The sequence below is a fragment of the Geotrypetes seraphini genome, chromosome 3 (genome assembly GCF_902459505.1).
Source record: "Geotrypetes seraphini chromosome 3, aGeoSer1.1, whole genome shotgun sequence".
Lineage (NCBI taxonomy): Eukaryota > Metazoa > Chordata > Amphibia > Gymnophiona > Dermophiidae > Geotrypetes > Geotrypetes seraphini.
In genome coordinates, this window is record NC_047086.1 from 385,029,232 (window position 1) to 385,045,269 (window position 16,038).

At 40.2% G+C, this 16,038-nt stretch overlaps 1 protein-coding gene and 1 long non-coding RNA gene across 4 annotated transcripts; one reads left to right on the forward strand and one right to left on the reverse strand.

The window, feature by feature from the left end:
- Positions 1-3,746: 3,746 nt before the first annotated feature.
- On the reverse strand, positions 3,747-8,771 carry LOC117357649. 2 transcript variants are annotated; one of them, XR_004538844.1, is made up of 4 exons: positions 8,637-8,771; positions 6,185-6,321; positions 5,925-6,098; positions 3,747-4,120 (listed from the first exon to the last, which is right to left on the reverse strand). It is a non-coding gene; the product is annotated as an uncharacterized LOC117357649 (long non-coding RNA). The 2 variants fall into 2 exon arrangements; XR_004538845.1 differs by lacking the exon at positions 8,637-8,771 and adding an exon at positions 7,733-7,984.
- A 31-nt stretch (positions 8,772-8,802) lies between these two features.
- On the forward strand, positions 8,803-12,536 carry SIX2 (SIX homeobox 2). Of its 2 annotated transcripts, none has more exons than XM_033938525.1 (2): positions 8,803-9,402; positions 12,233-12,536. In XM_033938525.1, the coding sequence occupies exons 1-2, from the start codon at positions 8,837-8,839 to the stop codon at positions 12,534-12,536; spliced, it is 870 nt and encodes a 289-aa protein (XP_033794416.1). In that variant the 5' UTR covers positions 8,803-8,836. The 2 variants fall into 2 exon arrangements, with proteins under 2 accessions (XP_033794416.1, XP_033794417.1); XM_033938526.1 differs by having other exon boundaries at positions 8,803-9,396.
- Positions 12,537-16,038: the final 3,502 nt, after the last annotated feature.

Genomic DNA, 16,038 nt, shown 5'->3' on the forward strand with positions numbered 1-16,038 from the left:
TTTTTGATCGTCCAAGTGCCGATTTAGGTGGGTTTTTAGACATATTTTTATTTTGATTGTGAGCCCCTTAGCTTATAACCATAAAGATCTATGACCTCACAATGCAGATGTGAAGAGCCTTAGCCAATAGGGAGAGGAGGAGATAGTGGATGTTGCAGATGGGCAGACTGGATGGGTCGTTTGGCCTTTATCTGCCATCATGTTTCTATGTGTCTGGTTCCCAAACCAAAAGGATTCCTTCACTTTGGAACAAATTCCCTAAAGTTTTCCTTCCTTCCCAGTGACACAGATTAGAGAAGCTTTGGTCAGTCAGGCTCACCTATATGTCCCATTTACTAGGGTTTTTTGTTTGGTTGGGTTTTGTAACAGCTGGATCTGGAAAGGCCCGGTTGTCCTTTAAATCCTTACCCCCCTCCCCCGCCCTCAAACATCAGCCCTATAACAACAATTAACAAGACACAATAACCACATAACTCTATTTTTGTTAAAAAAAACCAAAAACAAGTCACAGTTCTGTTTATCGAACAAATTAAACAGTTAATCAAAAGAACAATTGAGCTACCAGAAGGATACCCCAAGAAGCTTTTTGCCTGTAACCCCACCTCAGCCCCAGCAAGGGTTTGGGGGTATCAGGGACCTCCCTGCCCCCTTCGAACAGGACCCCAGCCTGCCCGGGGACCCCCATTCAAACAGCTGCCCTCCATCCACTCATCTCGCGATAAGCCCCAATTGGTGACTCGATACCTGCCACTGCGAGCTCAGGGCTCCCAATTGCGGGAACCAATTTCAGAACCTTGAGGGAGGGAGGGTGGGGAAGCGCCGCCAAGGACCGGAAAACATTAGTCCCCAGGCAGCTGTTGATTTTTTTTTTTTTTTTACTGAAGTCCCGCCTTTTTCTCCTGCCACGACCTATCCCCACTGCACTTTGCGGCGGAAGCTGAATTGGGCCAATCACGCTGCTCCCTTCCCCACTGCAGACTTCCGGAAGCCAATCCCGACGGGCCAACATGCGGGCCTTCCAGCCCTGGGTTACTTGTGCCCATCGAGATGAGCTCTCAAGGCTGACTTTTATTGCTGGGTTCTTTTTTTTTTTTTGCCTATTCTGTATTTATGAAAATGCGTTTCGTGAAACAGGCCTTATGAGAAAAATATTTCTTACATCTGGCCCTAAATTCTACAAGCTGTGACATAGCCTTGCCTTTATTAAACTAGCATTTATTTTATTTTATAAGCATGCTATAAATATCCAATTTAAGCAAAGTTTATACAAACAAGAGCCATCCTGTAGTCATAGTTCCCTCGTAAAATCAGCAGCCCGATGCTTGACAACTGAATTTGATTTGTGATGCTTGACAAATCTACGGTCCATGGTAAATCAGCACATGAATTGAAGGAGGAAAACAGAATATAAAACTGACCCATGTCAGTATGGAAAATATCCCTTATTTTGGACATGTTGACAGAGCAATACAGAGAGTGAATTAACTTGGAAAATAAATAGAGAAAAGTAAATTCATAGTATACATTTGATTATTTGCCCAGTCAGTCCTGAACTTTCTTAGTTCTCACAAACCGAACCGAGATGGCTGATGACTGCCAGACTTTCTAAACAGTCCTGGGTACAAGAAGAAACCCCCAATTTAGTTTTCCCATAAGATAGATAGATAGATCGATCGAGGGTAGGAAACTCTGGTCCTCGAGAGCCGTATTCCAGTCGGGTTTTCAGGATTTCCTCAATGAATACGCATTGAAAGCAGTGCTTGCAAACAGATCTCATGCATATTCATTAGGGAAATCCTGAAAACCCAACTGGAATACGGCTCCCGAGGACCAGAGTTCCCTACCCCTGAGATAGATAGATAGAATTTCATAACATGACTCATGGGTTTCTTTTTGTAAGCTATGTTTAATAAAATAAACAGCAATTTACATAGAGACCAGAGTTGAAATCATCCTCCCACTATAAAAGCAAATGTTTAAAGGGCCTGATTCATACAAATGAGTTTTCAAGTCAGACTGGAACCAAACTCTTTTTATTTGTATCCATTGTTTACATTTACCAGAATTCATTACAATAATACAAGATTATTGCAATTAGCTTCCAGTTGTTGGTATATTCTGGTAGTCACAAAAAAAAAAAAAAAAGCCGGCAGGAATCAGAGGGTTTGAAAGCAAACTGTGATCAGAGACCCAGAGAGGGAGGTCCAAGGAAAACAGGACATTCAGGGATGCTAATTAGAGAATGACACAGGGACAAATTTGTCCCCATCCCCGCAGGAACTCAATTTCCCCACCTCGTCCCCACGAGTTTTGTCACTATCGCTGTCCCTGCCCCATTCCTGTAAGTTCTGCTTTAACCGCACAAGCCTCAAACACTTATGATTTTAAAGCGTTTGAGGCTTGTGCAGATGAGGACGGAGCTTAGGCATTGGTGGAATGAGGCATTATGACATCACAGTCTGAGCTCTAGAATGTTGCTACTTATGATGTTAAAGTGTTTGAGGCTTGTGCAGATGAGGACGGAGCTTAGGCATTGGTGGAATGAGGCATTATGACATCACAATCTGAGCTCTAGAATGTTGCTACTTATAATTTTAAAGTGTTTGAGGCTTGTGCAGATGAGGACAGAGTTTGCAGGAATGGGGCAGGGACAGGGAAAGAACTCGTCGGGACTGGACAGGGCAACGTCTTCCCGTGGGGATGAGGAAAAATGTGTCCCCCGTGTCATTCTCTAATGCTAATATAAAAAGCCATGGGCAACCCTTTCACTGAACAGGCTCCTTCACTCGCCACCATTCTCTCTATCCTTGAGGTTGTATAATATTTTTCATCTTTTACGAATATTGATGTTTTATAGTTATTTTAATACTTATCAAAAAGGTTGCTTTAAACAGACTTGGTGAAGCACAACTCACTTAGTAAAATCAGTGCAGGTATTCAATCCTTGTACTGCTGCTGATAGGAAGCATTTGATTCTCTGTCCAGAATTAAAAGCTCCAAACTGAGGGAGTTTACATTTCTGTGTTATGTAGTGAGAAAACAATTTAAAATGTAAGAGAATTTTTTTTCCCCATATAAAATACATAACATAGCTAAAATCTGAAAAAGTGAGGGAGAGAGGTTGGTAATGCTGGCAAGCTCTTTTCTCTTGCTCAGCCCTTCCCTTGCACAGCTCCCCAAACCTCTTTGCCTTGGGATAATTTCATTCACGACATTCCCCCGATTACCTTAACCTGGAAACTGGAGAAAAGCAACAAAGATCTCACATTCGATTTTAAACCGACTTCACTGGGGAAAAGAGGAGAATCTCTAAATACTGTACAGCTAAAAATGCAGCTTAAAATGCCTTGTTTCGGTAGGAAAAGTTAATAAGCTTTCCGCATCATCTTGGAGTAATCAGTGGCGTTAAATGAGGTCGGGGAAGCAGCCTCTTAGGTTAGTGGTGGGAGGCTTGAAAATAAAGGGCAGCCATTAAAAGAAACCCGATCGCTGCTCATCAAGCTTGGAAAAAAAAATTTCTTTGCTCAGTCTCATACTAACCTAGTGAATCCCTGATCAAAGAACATCCCTGGAAATAAGAAGTTTACAAATATTGTCAGTTTGATCCTTGTTTCTTGATTTAGGTTGTCAATCGAGAAGCACCTCCTACCTCATCAAAAAAAAAAAAAAAACCTCCTCAGTGTGATAGCTTTCAGGTTGCTTACATTCAATCCCCTAAGGCAAGGGACTATTTTTTTTTTTTATTATTTTAACCATATGTGCTCCTTTTAGCTCTGTGGCACTGTAACACGACTACTCAAAAAAAAAAACAAAAAAACACTCCTACCGGTACCATATTGTTCTCAGCTTCTGCTGTCACTGGAATTTTCAATGGGTTATTTTACAGATGCATATCTCTAGGAATCATCTTATCTGTGGCTCAGACGCCACAGAATAAATCTTAGTCACGTTTAATGATTTTTTTTTTTTCCGCTTCTCAAACGTTTTTAAGTTTCTACTTGTCCTTAGAATTTTGCATTTAACCTGGAGCAAGGATTACACAACATTTCCATCACTCTTAACATAGCGCCGAGGGATACGCGTCTGGTTTGCGGTGATCTTCCATCTCCCCAGGACAAAGCTGAAACGAGATAAATTACAAAATGAGTTTAGGAAGGTGAAGGACGGCAAAATTTAAACTTTTTTTTTCTGCAAAAAGGAAAAAAAAAACAAACACCAAACACCAAAGCAGGTGATAACCAAAAACTCTGCGATTACCGTAAATGGACAGGAAGGCCTCAGCTACACTGACAATTTTTCAGCTTTTAATCGTAGCAGATTTTTCTTTACTGAAGGGAAGAGATGAAATGCGATTGATATGATTCCTTCCTATTCTTTTTTTCATGATATGTACCATCTGTAACATTTCATAGAAACACCGTCTCCAATCCTGTTGGCAAGAATGTTGAATGCAGGTTATGCAGCCCCTGTGTGTCTGCCAATAAGCCCCTGGATACGTAAAGATTCATTTAGAAGCGCCACTTGTGCGGGTTTCTTGATACGGGATCATTAGACACACAAACGGGAAATAAAGCGGCATGTTTTTGGATAGGTTTAAGTTATTTAAGGAATCAAATTCGACATTTTTCTCGCTTGCATCCAGCAAAAATAATTAACAATGCTGAGTAATAATTAAAAATAATTAACAATACTGAGTAATAATTAAAAAATAATTAACAATACTGAGTAAACCTCAGTTAGATCACTTTAAAATCATGACCTCTAAATAGAAATTAAGTCTTCTTTTTAAAAAAAACTTTACGGAGGAGCTTCTGTAACGGTTCATTGTGCTCTATAGAAGACCTTTTAAAAATATTAAAGATTTTTATTACTGCCTGAAAAGATGAATCTATATTTTTGAGATATCGTAAAAGTGCAAATGAGCCTTATGGACCTTAGTTAAAAAGTTTCTGTGGCTAAACAATGTGGTTTAGCTAAATTGCATCGCAGATGCACTCGCCCGTTTTGTCCAATCAGTGGCCGACCTAAAGCTCTGCTATCTGTCCTGTCTGCGCCTGTACAAAATTTTAAAGACACATTTGCCCTATTTTCCAAAACTGCTAAACCTGTGGACAGGAGAGAAACACAAGACCAAAACAGAGAGGGCTTATGAAGGGCAGGCGTGCTGGAACTGCTCAGTCAGCATATCTCTCCTCACTAGCACAAATCCCTAGTCTCACTATAACTGGCAAGAATTACTAAGGTTAATTACGCGATGCACTTTAAGCAAAATTCCAAAGTGGATTTCTGCAAACATAATCTAGACTTCAGGCCTACAGCCGAACGCTAGGGCCCAGCTTTGCATTTCCCCTCGAAATCTGGAAAGACCAGTAGGCAACAACAGTGTCATCTCCAGTTTCAAAGGACGTAAATCCCTGGTGGATCGAGCTTCAATGAAAGAGATCTTGTTATGCTGATGCATTTCAGGATATAAGTTCTTCCATAAGCATGCAACCTTATGCCTAAACAATCCTGCATACTTATTAAGTAATTTATCTGTTGGTTGTCTTGAAACCCCCCCCCCCCCCCTTCACAAACACTAAGATGTAGCACTTTTCGTCCATTACGGTTCAGCGCAAGAGTTTCGTGTTGCCTTTTATAACATTGGTTTACATACATTGAATATTTGAAAGATGGCTGTCCTATAAATGCTAGACTTATGAAGAGAGCCCCTCCCCTCTAAAAAGCTATATGCCAAGCACATTAGTGAGATTTTCTTTTTTTTTTTTTTAATTTTAATAAATGCTTCCACATTAAAAATCAATGTTCACTTTGCTTAAACATCCCCTGCCCAGGCCGAAAATGAAACTGGGAGTTGAAGGGACTTTGAAAATATCTTCGTGACATACTCAAGTGAGATTTTTCCAGATTCGACACCCACTTACCAGCATCTCCACTCCCACTGCTTGTAGCTGTTCTTTTCTCCTTTCTCTTGAATTCTTCCAGTATGGGAGTCGATTTCTGCCCATGAAACAAATTTTCAACTGAGTACACGCGTCACATTAATTTGGCTTGCATGAAACGTCTGCAGTACACTTCTCAGAATCTGCTGAAGCAAACTGTGAAAAGAAATGGCATTCAATGCCCTAAAAACCGGACAACCTGGTTTGTGTAAAGCCAGGGCGCCTATTGCGTCTGTACTCACATTTTCGGCCGATGAAGATGAATTTCTTCCCTTTGGGACAGCTACTCTGCTCGGACTGCGCACTGCAGCTTTTGACATCTTCCCCTGTTACTCTGGGATGAACAGATGTGCCGTGATCCAGAGTCGAATTCAGCCAGCTGTGGTTAGGAGATTTAAGCAGAATAAAAACAGGTTACAGGAAGAGCAAATTCACAAAGAGTGGACTTGACTAGCCCCCTTTCACCAAGTTCCATGAAAGTTTTTAAAAGGAGAAGGATTTTGAGAAATGCAGATCCTAGGCACCGTTCTTCTGCTTTCAATCAAATCATCTCACTCAATCGATAATTAATTAAGACAGGCTACAACAGTTAAGCAGCGAAGAAAGGAATTTGAAATATAAAGTGCATTTTTTAAGTCGGTTTGGCTGAACTTTCAGGTATCACGGAATTTTTAAGACTTTAGAAAAAAAAAATCAATGGCTAGCAATGTGGAATATTTAGCAAAATGTTTTTTTTTTTTTACACTAAGCTTTGTATAGTGAACGACCAGCCATATGTTCCAAATATTCTTAATTTTGTTTACACGTGCATCCGGTTTAAGGCAAAATAATCATAGCAAATGATCTTATTTCTGATACTTTAAAAAAAAAAAAAAAAAAGGTCGACTTTTTTTTTAAAAAAGCAATATATTCTGTTAGCGGTAAGCTTCTTAAAACATTTACCCTTTCCTAATTAAAAAGGCATACATGATAATTAATTATATTTCTTACACAACCATGCTCCAGGGCACAAACAAGAAAAAAAAAATGATTCTGTGGTTTCCTACTGAATTCCTAAATGTAGTATTTAATTTCTTCTTTTCCATTCTCCGTTGAGATCAGACACATATCGAGCGGAGCCTCGATCCCATTCTGCCCGCAGCATTAGAGAAAGGATATACACTCCAGGTATGAGATATCTATCTATCTATCTATCTATATAAAATAAACTTATTTGGCACTGCTCCATTGTGTAGCGCTATCTCCAGGCTGAGCAGAGGGCGCTCGCATTGAGCATGTGTCTGACGAAGGGATGCCGAGCTGACGTGCCACAGGCTTTCATTAGGATGCAAGCCAGGCTTGACTGCTGCACAGCACCCGGTTCCGATCTCAGGATCGTTTCAAGCCCCCCTCCATCCCCCCCCCAAACAGACCAATCCCATCGATTCCCGGTCACAGCACTGGATCTAACTCCCCACCAAACAGATCCGTTTACAACTCCTTGGCATCTTTGCATGCTCTTTTTAAACGATTAATCCTTTCCCCCCCCCCCCCCCCAAAGATAACCCAGGCACAGAACGATCAGTTTTCTTCAGGAAGTGACAATAGGCTCTAGTAGGGTTTTGAGCGTCAAAAAAACAGGAGCCCTTGAGCGATCCAAGCAAAGAAAGGCAGGTTAAAAATAATCCTTTTCAGTCCAGCTTCTCGTTGGTTTTGATACATTATTATTGCATCTGTGTATGAGTTCTACATATGCTTCACTATAAAAAAAAAAAAGAAATAGAAACAGTTTTTAATTGGTGCAGTTTTACCTTTTAATGATGATGGGTTTTTTTTAAGTTTTAGATGCTTTTTCTTCAGTAATTCTAAATGGAACTTTCCGATTTATAGGTTAAACAAAGTGCGAATCCTGCTCTTTTCATTCATAAACAAAAAAAAAATAAGAAAATTAAATGCCATTTTAAAAAGTCATGAAATTGTGATGTGTATTAAGCTACGGAAAATTTTATCCAGACGAATTTTCTTTGCCAGTTGATAGACTTCAAAAATTGCATCTCTCTCTTCCAACCTCCATTGTGTATGTGCAACAACAACAACAAAAAACCCGGAGTAGCTCTGTATTGGTTCGGGAAGGTGTATTGGGGGAGGGGGAGGAGGGGAAGAAAGTTTTCAGGAGCTGCGGTCGGGGAGGGACGGGTTGCTCGGTGCTACAGCGCCCTCCCTTGCGCGAGTGGTGGGAGACGACGTTTTCCCAGCATTTTGCAGCCTCCTCTATGGGTGTTTGTTATGTCAATCAAAGCTACCAAAAAAAAAAAAAAAAACCCAACACCAAAACACAACAATCCGCTTTGCTAATATTTCACTCGCAGCCCGCCTCTTAGTGGAGGAGAGTAATCTGTCAACCCAGGCAAGGAGCCACCTCAAAACAGATCGGGTTACCTTGACTGACAGCGTAACCATGGCAAATAATTTGACCCAAACTATTGTCTTATCCTTCCAGTCCCCGGGTCAGATAACCGACCAATCAGAGCGCGCATAATCACTTTTCATGCCAGCTTAGAATAATATTATTAAAAACCAGCCAGAGAGAGGGAGAGAGGAGTCTTTACGACTATATTATGTTGAATCCTACTGGAAAGTGAGATCTAGTGAGCAGGGGGGGGGAAAAAATCGGAAGAAGAAGACAGGGGAAAACAAAGTTGCCAGCGGACTTACAACTTTTTTTGGTACAGTCTTTTGATTGTTCCTTTTAATTCTCGGTGCTGGTTGCGTGGAAGTGAGAGCTCCTTTCTGCGGGACACCGATGCACGTTCTATAGGGCACTTTTTTCACCCCATGTTAACCGATTTGCATTGAAGTCTGGATGATTTAAAAGCAATCGGAGGAAGGGAATAAAAAGAGAAAGAAAGGCGATCATGTCAATGCTTCCTACTTTTGGCTTTACTCAAGAACAAGTGGCCTGTGTCTGCGAAGTCCTCCAGCAAGGGGGCAACATAGAACGGCTGGGACGTTTCCTCTGGTCTTTACCCGCCTGCGAGCACCTCCACAAAAACGAAAGCGTCCTGAAAGCCAAGGCCGTGGTGGCCTTCCACCGGGGCAACTTCCGCGAGCTCTACAAGATCCTGGAGAGCCACCAGTTCTCGCCCCACAACCACCCCAAACTGCAGCAGCTCTGGCTCAAAGCGCACTACGTGGAGGCGGAGAAGCTGCGCGGGCGCCCCCTAGGGGCGGTGGGCAAATACAGGGTGCGCAGGAAATTCCCCTTGCCCAGGTCCATCTGGGACGGCGAAGAGACCAGCTACTGCTTCAAGGAGAAGAGCCGGAGCGTGCTGCGCGAGTGGTACGCCCACAATCCCTACCCGTCGCCCCGAGAGAAGAGGGAATTGGCCGAGGCCACGGGACTCACCACCACCCAGGTGAGCAACTGGTTCAAGAACCGGCGGCAGAGGGATCGCGCAGCTGAGGCCAAAGAAAGGTACGAGTAAGTACCGCCTTGTTCTCCTTATCTATGAAAATAAATTTACTAATCCATCCAGGCAGCGATTGAGGAAATAATCTAAATGCACTCATTTCTTTTGCAGGACTTTTGCTGTCACGTGTTCTTGACTTTTTTTTTTTTTTTTTGGGGGGGGGGGAGGTTTTAGACGTTTCAGGAGTTAATAGAGACCAGACAGATGAAAAATGTGTGGATACCTCCAAAGCCTTTCAAAGAAAGATTAACAAAGGAGCTATATAGGTGATACTTTTCTTGCACTGGACTTAAACTTCACATATCTGTGACTTACTCTGAAGAAAAAAACAACATAGCTCTCCAATCCAGTCACAAATCGATCGAGTTAGTCCAATATAAAGCTATATTGCCCAGCATGTCTGACTCCCCTGTTAATGAATGGACAAGCTCTATAGTGTTAAATATAGATCCTCTATTTAATACAATGGACGCTGCCCTTTGAGAAAATCCACCAGTGCCAAAGTTTCAAGTATTTTACCCGTAATGACCAATCAACAAACAAAAACTGAAAAAAAAAAAAAGCAATCGCTAAAAAGCCCTCTTTTATATATTATATCATCACATTCCGAGACCTGACGATGGCTATTTTTGAGATGCGATAAAATATTTCAGAGAAGACGTCGGAGAAGCAGTGATTGCAATAAAACTCCCATTCAGCTACCCGTGTGGTTGCCCCAACGGTTTGGACCGCATGAAAGACTCGAGGCTTTTAGACCAACTGCATTTTTAATCCGGATATAGGGAACAGAAATTGAGGGCTCCTTTTACTAAGGTGCGCTGGCGGATTTTAGCGCACGCACAAAATTTGCCGCGAGCTAAACCGCGTGGTACGCTTCTAGAATAACGCCAGCTCAATGCTGGCATTAAGGTCTAGTGCGCTTTTCCGCGCATTAAGGCCCTAACGCACCTTTGTAAAAGGAGCCCTAAGCAGTGGGGCCAGTGAGCAGAAGTGCCATAGATGGCGTTCCCATTGAGTTTTATAAACCAGGGTGAAAGCCACGATGATGCCAATAATTTTTTGCCATGCCCTTTTTTTTCTAGTAGGCCTTAAGACAGCATTTCAATACTGCTGTTGGTTCTTGGTCTTTAGCTATGTGAGTAATCCCTTTCAATGAAGGAGAATAACTGTTGCAATACTGCTTAGTATTTTGTTAAGACAGCATATAAAAAAAAAAATCAAAGTGTAGAGTGACCATAAGAAAGAAAGAAACAAGGACATAAGCAACATATATAATTAAAAATGTTTAAATCGCGTTGATCGTTCCACCTTTACGTACACTTACTGGAGAACATACACTTTTAAGGGACTATTGGGGGAGGGGGGAGAAAAAAGCAAGATAAAAAAAAAAAAGTAATAAACAATTTTCTTTCATTAAAAGTGAATCAACGTGATTGCCTCATCTTTGTGGGAAAAACAATTTCCGTCCGTTATTGCAAAATTATTGCGAAGATAATGCGAAAACCCTGGCCTTTCTTTCAGACTTGCAGCTTTTTTGGTGCTCTTCATATTGTGACTAAAACCCAGTAGAAATCGCAAGGCCGAGATGATCATAGTTTTCACACATTTTGCTTATGTAATTCAGTTGCTTATATCCGAGGTTTACCATAATGAACTGGGTTTTCTATGCTCCATCAGGACTCATGTGATCGGTACTGTATTTTTCATTCAATTGTCCCATCAGTGAACACTCTCTTTTGTTAGAGACAACATCCTGTCCTGAAATCACTAAAACCAATCTCTCTCTCTCTTCTTGTGCAGCTCGTAACCATTCTTTTTTTTTTTTCTTTTTTTTCTTTGTACGTTGCGTTTTGTTTTCATTTTTCTTAGGTGTCCAGTTAAAATAAAGAAATTACATATCTATTTTTACTTCAAGATTTTTTTTTTTTATTCAAGTACCAGAATAACTGCATTTATTTTGCTTTTATGAAGGTTCAGGTTAACATGGCATTCCACTTTATTTATTTGGGAAAGCCCAAACATCCATCTGCAAGTATAGATGTGCATTAATAAAGGGAAAAGTGCACACAGGATGGGGCCGCTGAAAAGTTCTCAGCCCAGCCAAGACGAGAAGGATGTGGAGCCACGAAAATTACAAGCGATTCCACACCCTTCTCGACATGTTTTGTTTCATTTCATATCATTGAAAAGAAAAGTATCGCGGAAAGTGTGGAATCACTTGTAAATTTTGTGGCTCCACTTCCTTCTCGTCTTGGCTGGGCTGAGAACGTTTCAGCGGCCCCCCCCCCTCCTATATTCGTAGTTTTAGCCTGAGTATCGCTAATCAATATTTTAAGTGCTCTTTACCAAAACAACTAAACTTAAAAAGTAATAATTATTATGCGTCTCTTTTATTTTGAAACCAGAAAATAATCGTTTTATTACTTAGCATCGTCAAGACGCTTGAATGAGAAAAAGAGCATCTTCATCCTTTGCCATTTTAACATTCTTCAGGGCTTTTGTTACATTTGTGCATTGGACGAACAATTAGAAACCTCATCGTACTTAACGTGCTCTTGTTTCATTAATGGGAATATTTATCAAAGACGAATTGTGAAAATATGGTTTCTGGCAAGATGGTGGCACATTATACAATTGGTGGAAAGCTGTTTACAAGCTGAACAGACCTTAGACTTTAGATCTTTCAATGAGAGGTCCTCTGAGGTATGGCGTGCTTATAAACTCGCTGTTTTCCAGGTATCCTTCAGTGGTCTTTCTTTTGCCAGAATTGCCTAGACTCTGTACATTTGCTACGTAGCACCACAGAAATAGAATGGTGACTCTAAAATATTATTTCTATAGGGAGAACAATGAGAACTCCAACTCCAACAGCCATAATCCTCTGTCGTCTTCGATGAATGGAAGCAAAACCGTTTTGGGAAGCTCAGAGGATGAGAAAACTCCATCGGGAACCCCAGACCACACGTCCTCCAGTCCGGTTTTGCTGCTCAGTACGAACCCGGGGCTGCAGTCTCTCCACGGCCTGGGGCATCCTCAGGGTCCTAGCGCGATCCCAGTTCCCAGCGCAGAATCCATGCACCATCACAGCTTGCAGGACTCCATCCTAAATCCTATGTCTTCCAACTTGGTCGATCTCGGTTCTTAAAACTTTTAAAGAAACATTTTTGAAAAAAAAAAAAAATAGCCTCATTTGAAACTTTGTGTGATGACAAAAAAAATAAAAAAGGGACATTTGTCAACCTTTGGTAGAATGGAGGAATGGATAAAACTGTTGAAAGGTACTGTACATATACAAATTGTATTGGAAGGAAAAATCTCCTGAGGTTTTTATACTCTTGATTTCAGATTCAAGAACTGCTCCATTCAACGGTATAATACATTGCATTTTCTTTTTTAGCATTTCACCCTATTCACGGTTTTCTTTTCTTTCTTATTTTTTTTTGGGGGGGGTTGTAGGGTATAAGACAAAAACACAGAACCCACCTCAGACAGCACAGCACAGCTATAACACAATTTAGGAGTGATCGGAACATTATTTCAGCATTGGAACGATGCTATTTTATGAAGACAACACTAATTCTGCTGGCGCTGACCCTCTGAAAGCTGAGCAGTAAGGGATATTTTAGGTGGGAAAATTAGAATTCCTTGAAGAATTTTGTGTGATTAAAGCCTTAAACATTGGTTAAAAACAAAGGCAGGGAAGCCTCGTTCAGGCAATGCTCTAATAAATTTTAAAAATCTCCTGGATTCCAACAGTGCTCAACTTTCAACCCTGTTTGGAAATCACCCATACTATGCCCTTCATATATATCGCTAGGCATCTATTGGGAACGTGGAATGCCTATTTTAGCTAATGAAGTTCTTGCCCTGCGTTCTTGTGTATAGGAAAATGCAAGGCAGACATACAATTTTAGCATTTTATATCACCTGCACTATGCCGGAATCAATTGTTTGCCTCCTTTGCTACAATTCCTATACTTTAAGCTTTGGTACAGCAGGTATAAACCTCTTAGCACCAGCGCTAATCTTTGATAAATTGGCCTCATAGCATTTTTGAGGGAGGACAGCGCTGCGTGTTTAGAAGCATAATTCTTAGAGAAAGATTGTTCTTATTGCTCTCTTGTACTTATAGCTCTATGGCAGGCGCAAACTGTTACATTAACAACTAAGACTTAAGAAGTACGCAAATGGCGCTATTGTAGGCAGAGCTGTGATATTATAGCTGAATTTTCGTAGACGACAAGCTTTTTTTTTTTTTTTTTTCTTTTTTGCATTCTTCACGGATGCATTCTTTATCTCCCCATTTGGTGGGTGAAAATCCGATTTACGACACCTCAAAATTTTACACCTGAGCTGACAGCAAATCGCGAGTCATCTGATTTTCTTGTTTATATATTATGTGAATACATTTATTTGGAAATATTTCAGCTTTTATTTTATAATAAAACTTAGAAACGTCCTCCAAGACTTCAGTGTTTTATTGGTTTTATGATTCTTTTTCTCTCTCTGTCTCTCACTCTCTCTCACACACACATCGCGAGATTTCAGGCAGGTTAGCCAGAGAAGCATCCCACATATAATTCCTGTCAATGTTTTGAAGCAATTCTCCAAGTAGTAAAATTAACACCATCTGCATTAGTTTGACACATTGTAAAATAAGAATTTAATGTTCCTAGAGGGCATCTGTTTCCAAATAGCGGAGTACCTGGCATATATTGGTTTTGCTTGGAACCTTTTGACATGCTTCTTTTGAGAAGACAGGACGAATAATCCCAGACATCCCCTACACTACAGAAATTATTGCCCAAGCACAAGTTGACCTTTTTTCAACCTATTTTGAAAAGACACTTGAATAGATTTGAGCACATAAGATACAGAATGGGGGGTTAGAGGGCAGTGATTGGAAAACAGAACTCTCCACAACTTAAGAGAGATTTAAAAAACAAAACAAAAAAAACTTACAGCCCTTCCGGGTTCACTGGACACAAGTGGAATCCCTGCCTTCCATGCACAAACCTCCCTAACCTGCCTCTGAAAAAGGGGACAGAGAGCATAAGATAACGTTAAATTAGTCTGGGTGATGTGGGTCTAATATTACCATAATTAGCTTTCATTCTTCTTAAGCTATGTAGTTTATCACTTACCAAGTTTCCAAGTTTTTAAAAAGTGATATACCATCTAATCAGGCTTCAAGGCGGTATACAATAATAAAAAAGGGGATTTCATTTCATTTTTCATTTAATGTGATGTCTTATATACCGCTAAATCTCCGAAAGAATTCAAGGCGGTTTACAAAAATTAAATTGACTTAAGTAATGGTCAAAAATCTAATCAGGTCCTTTGAATTTCCCTCTCATAAAACATAAATAGTATTAATAAAATCAGACATTACATTAACCCCCTCTTTTTCAAAGGTGCGCTAAGCTTTTTAGCACATGATAAATATTAGTGCGCACTAAACACGCACTAAAATGCTTAGAGCGCCTTTGTAAACTAACTAAATTAATTAATTAAAACAAGCATCACAAGTATAATTACATAAAAAAGTTGCATTATCACGAAACCATACTAACATACTATAAAACATATATAAAAAAAAAGAAGAAAAACTGATACTAAATAGATTTATTTTCCATCTCAGATACCCGCTTTAATCATAGACACCAGAAAAAGTCTGTCGCAAGTAAGTGATCACCCTTGAAAATGGGTAGCGTGCAAACTACCTGACCATTTTTCCATCTAGGCACTAAAGGGACGAAACCGTTTGGAAAACATCTATGAGAACACCTAGCTTGGCTTACGAAATGAAGCATCTAGGAGATTTTGTGTGCGTGTGTGTGTGGGGGGGGAAGCTGTATTAGTGATGTAAACTCCAAAAGTTATGTTTATCAAGCTCTAGGATACTGGGACTGGATTTTTATTGTGATCGTATCTTCACTATAACAAACAAAAACGTTCTTTATCCATGAGAACCGGAAATAGTGTGTAAATTGTTTTTACTAAAAACAGCGACCCAGACATTTGCCCCTCCCCCAATTTCTGTGTAGTGTTACAAGTTTAACAAAAATGGTAACTTTAAAAGTTATGTACGTTGCGTATATATATATTTGAATGGTTATTTTTAACTATTCCAGAAAAGATAGGTGGGCGGCAAAGCAAAAATCATTTCTCAAAAACTAGACTCCAGTATGAAAGTAACTCCCCAACAAAACTTATTTTTACGGGTGGGAGTTGAGTGTGTGTGTGTATGTGGGGGGGAGGAGTGGGGGGGGGGGGAGATGGTTTTGCTTCTCTAATCGCATATCTGTCCCAAGTTTTTGTTCCCTATTTTTAACCATTTTTCCTTTCATCGCCACTATAATGTTTGATGTATCAGATCCTCAACCTAAGTCTATAAACCTGGTATTAATTAGTATAAATTTTTAATTCATCGTTGCATGGATATATATTTATTTTTTTTTACAATGCAGTATAAATCTTTATAGTTTGGAGTGAGGTTGTGGTATCCTTTTCTGTGGGTGTCTGTGGGACATTGGAGGCGGTGGTAAGATTTCCATTGCTTTTGTGCGCCCGTCAACTCTGACTTTTTTTTTTTTTTTTTAACAATCCTGGCAGATATTGCTCTCCTCTAACTTTTTGTTTCTTGA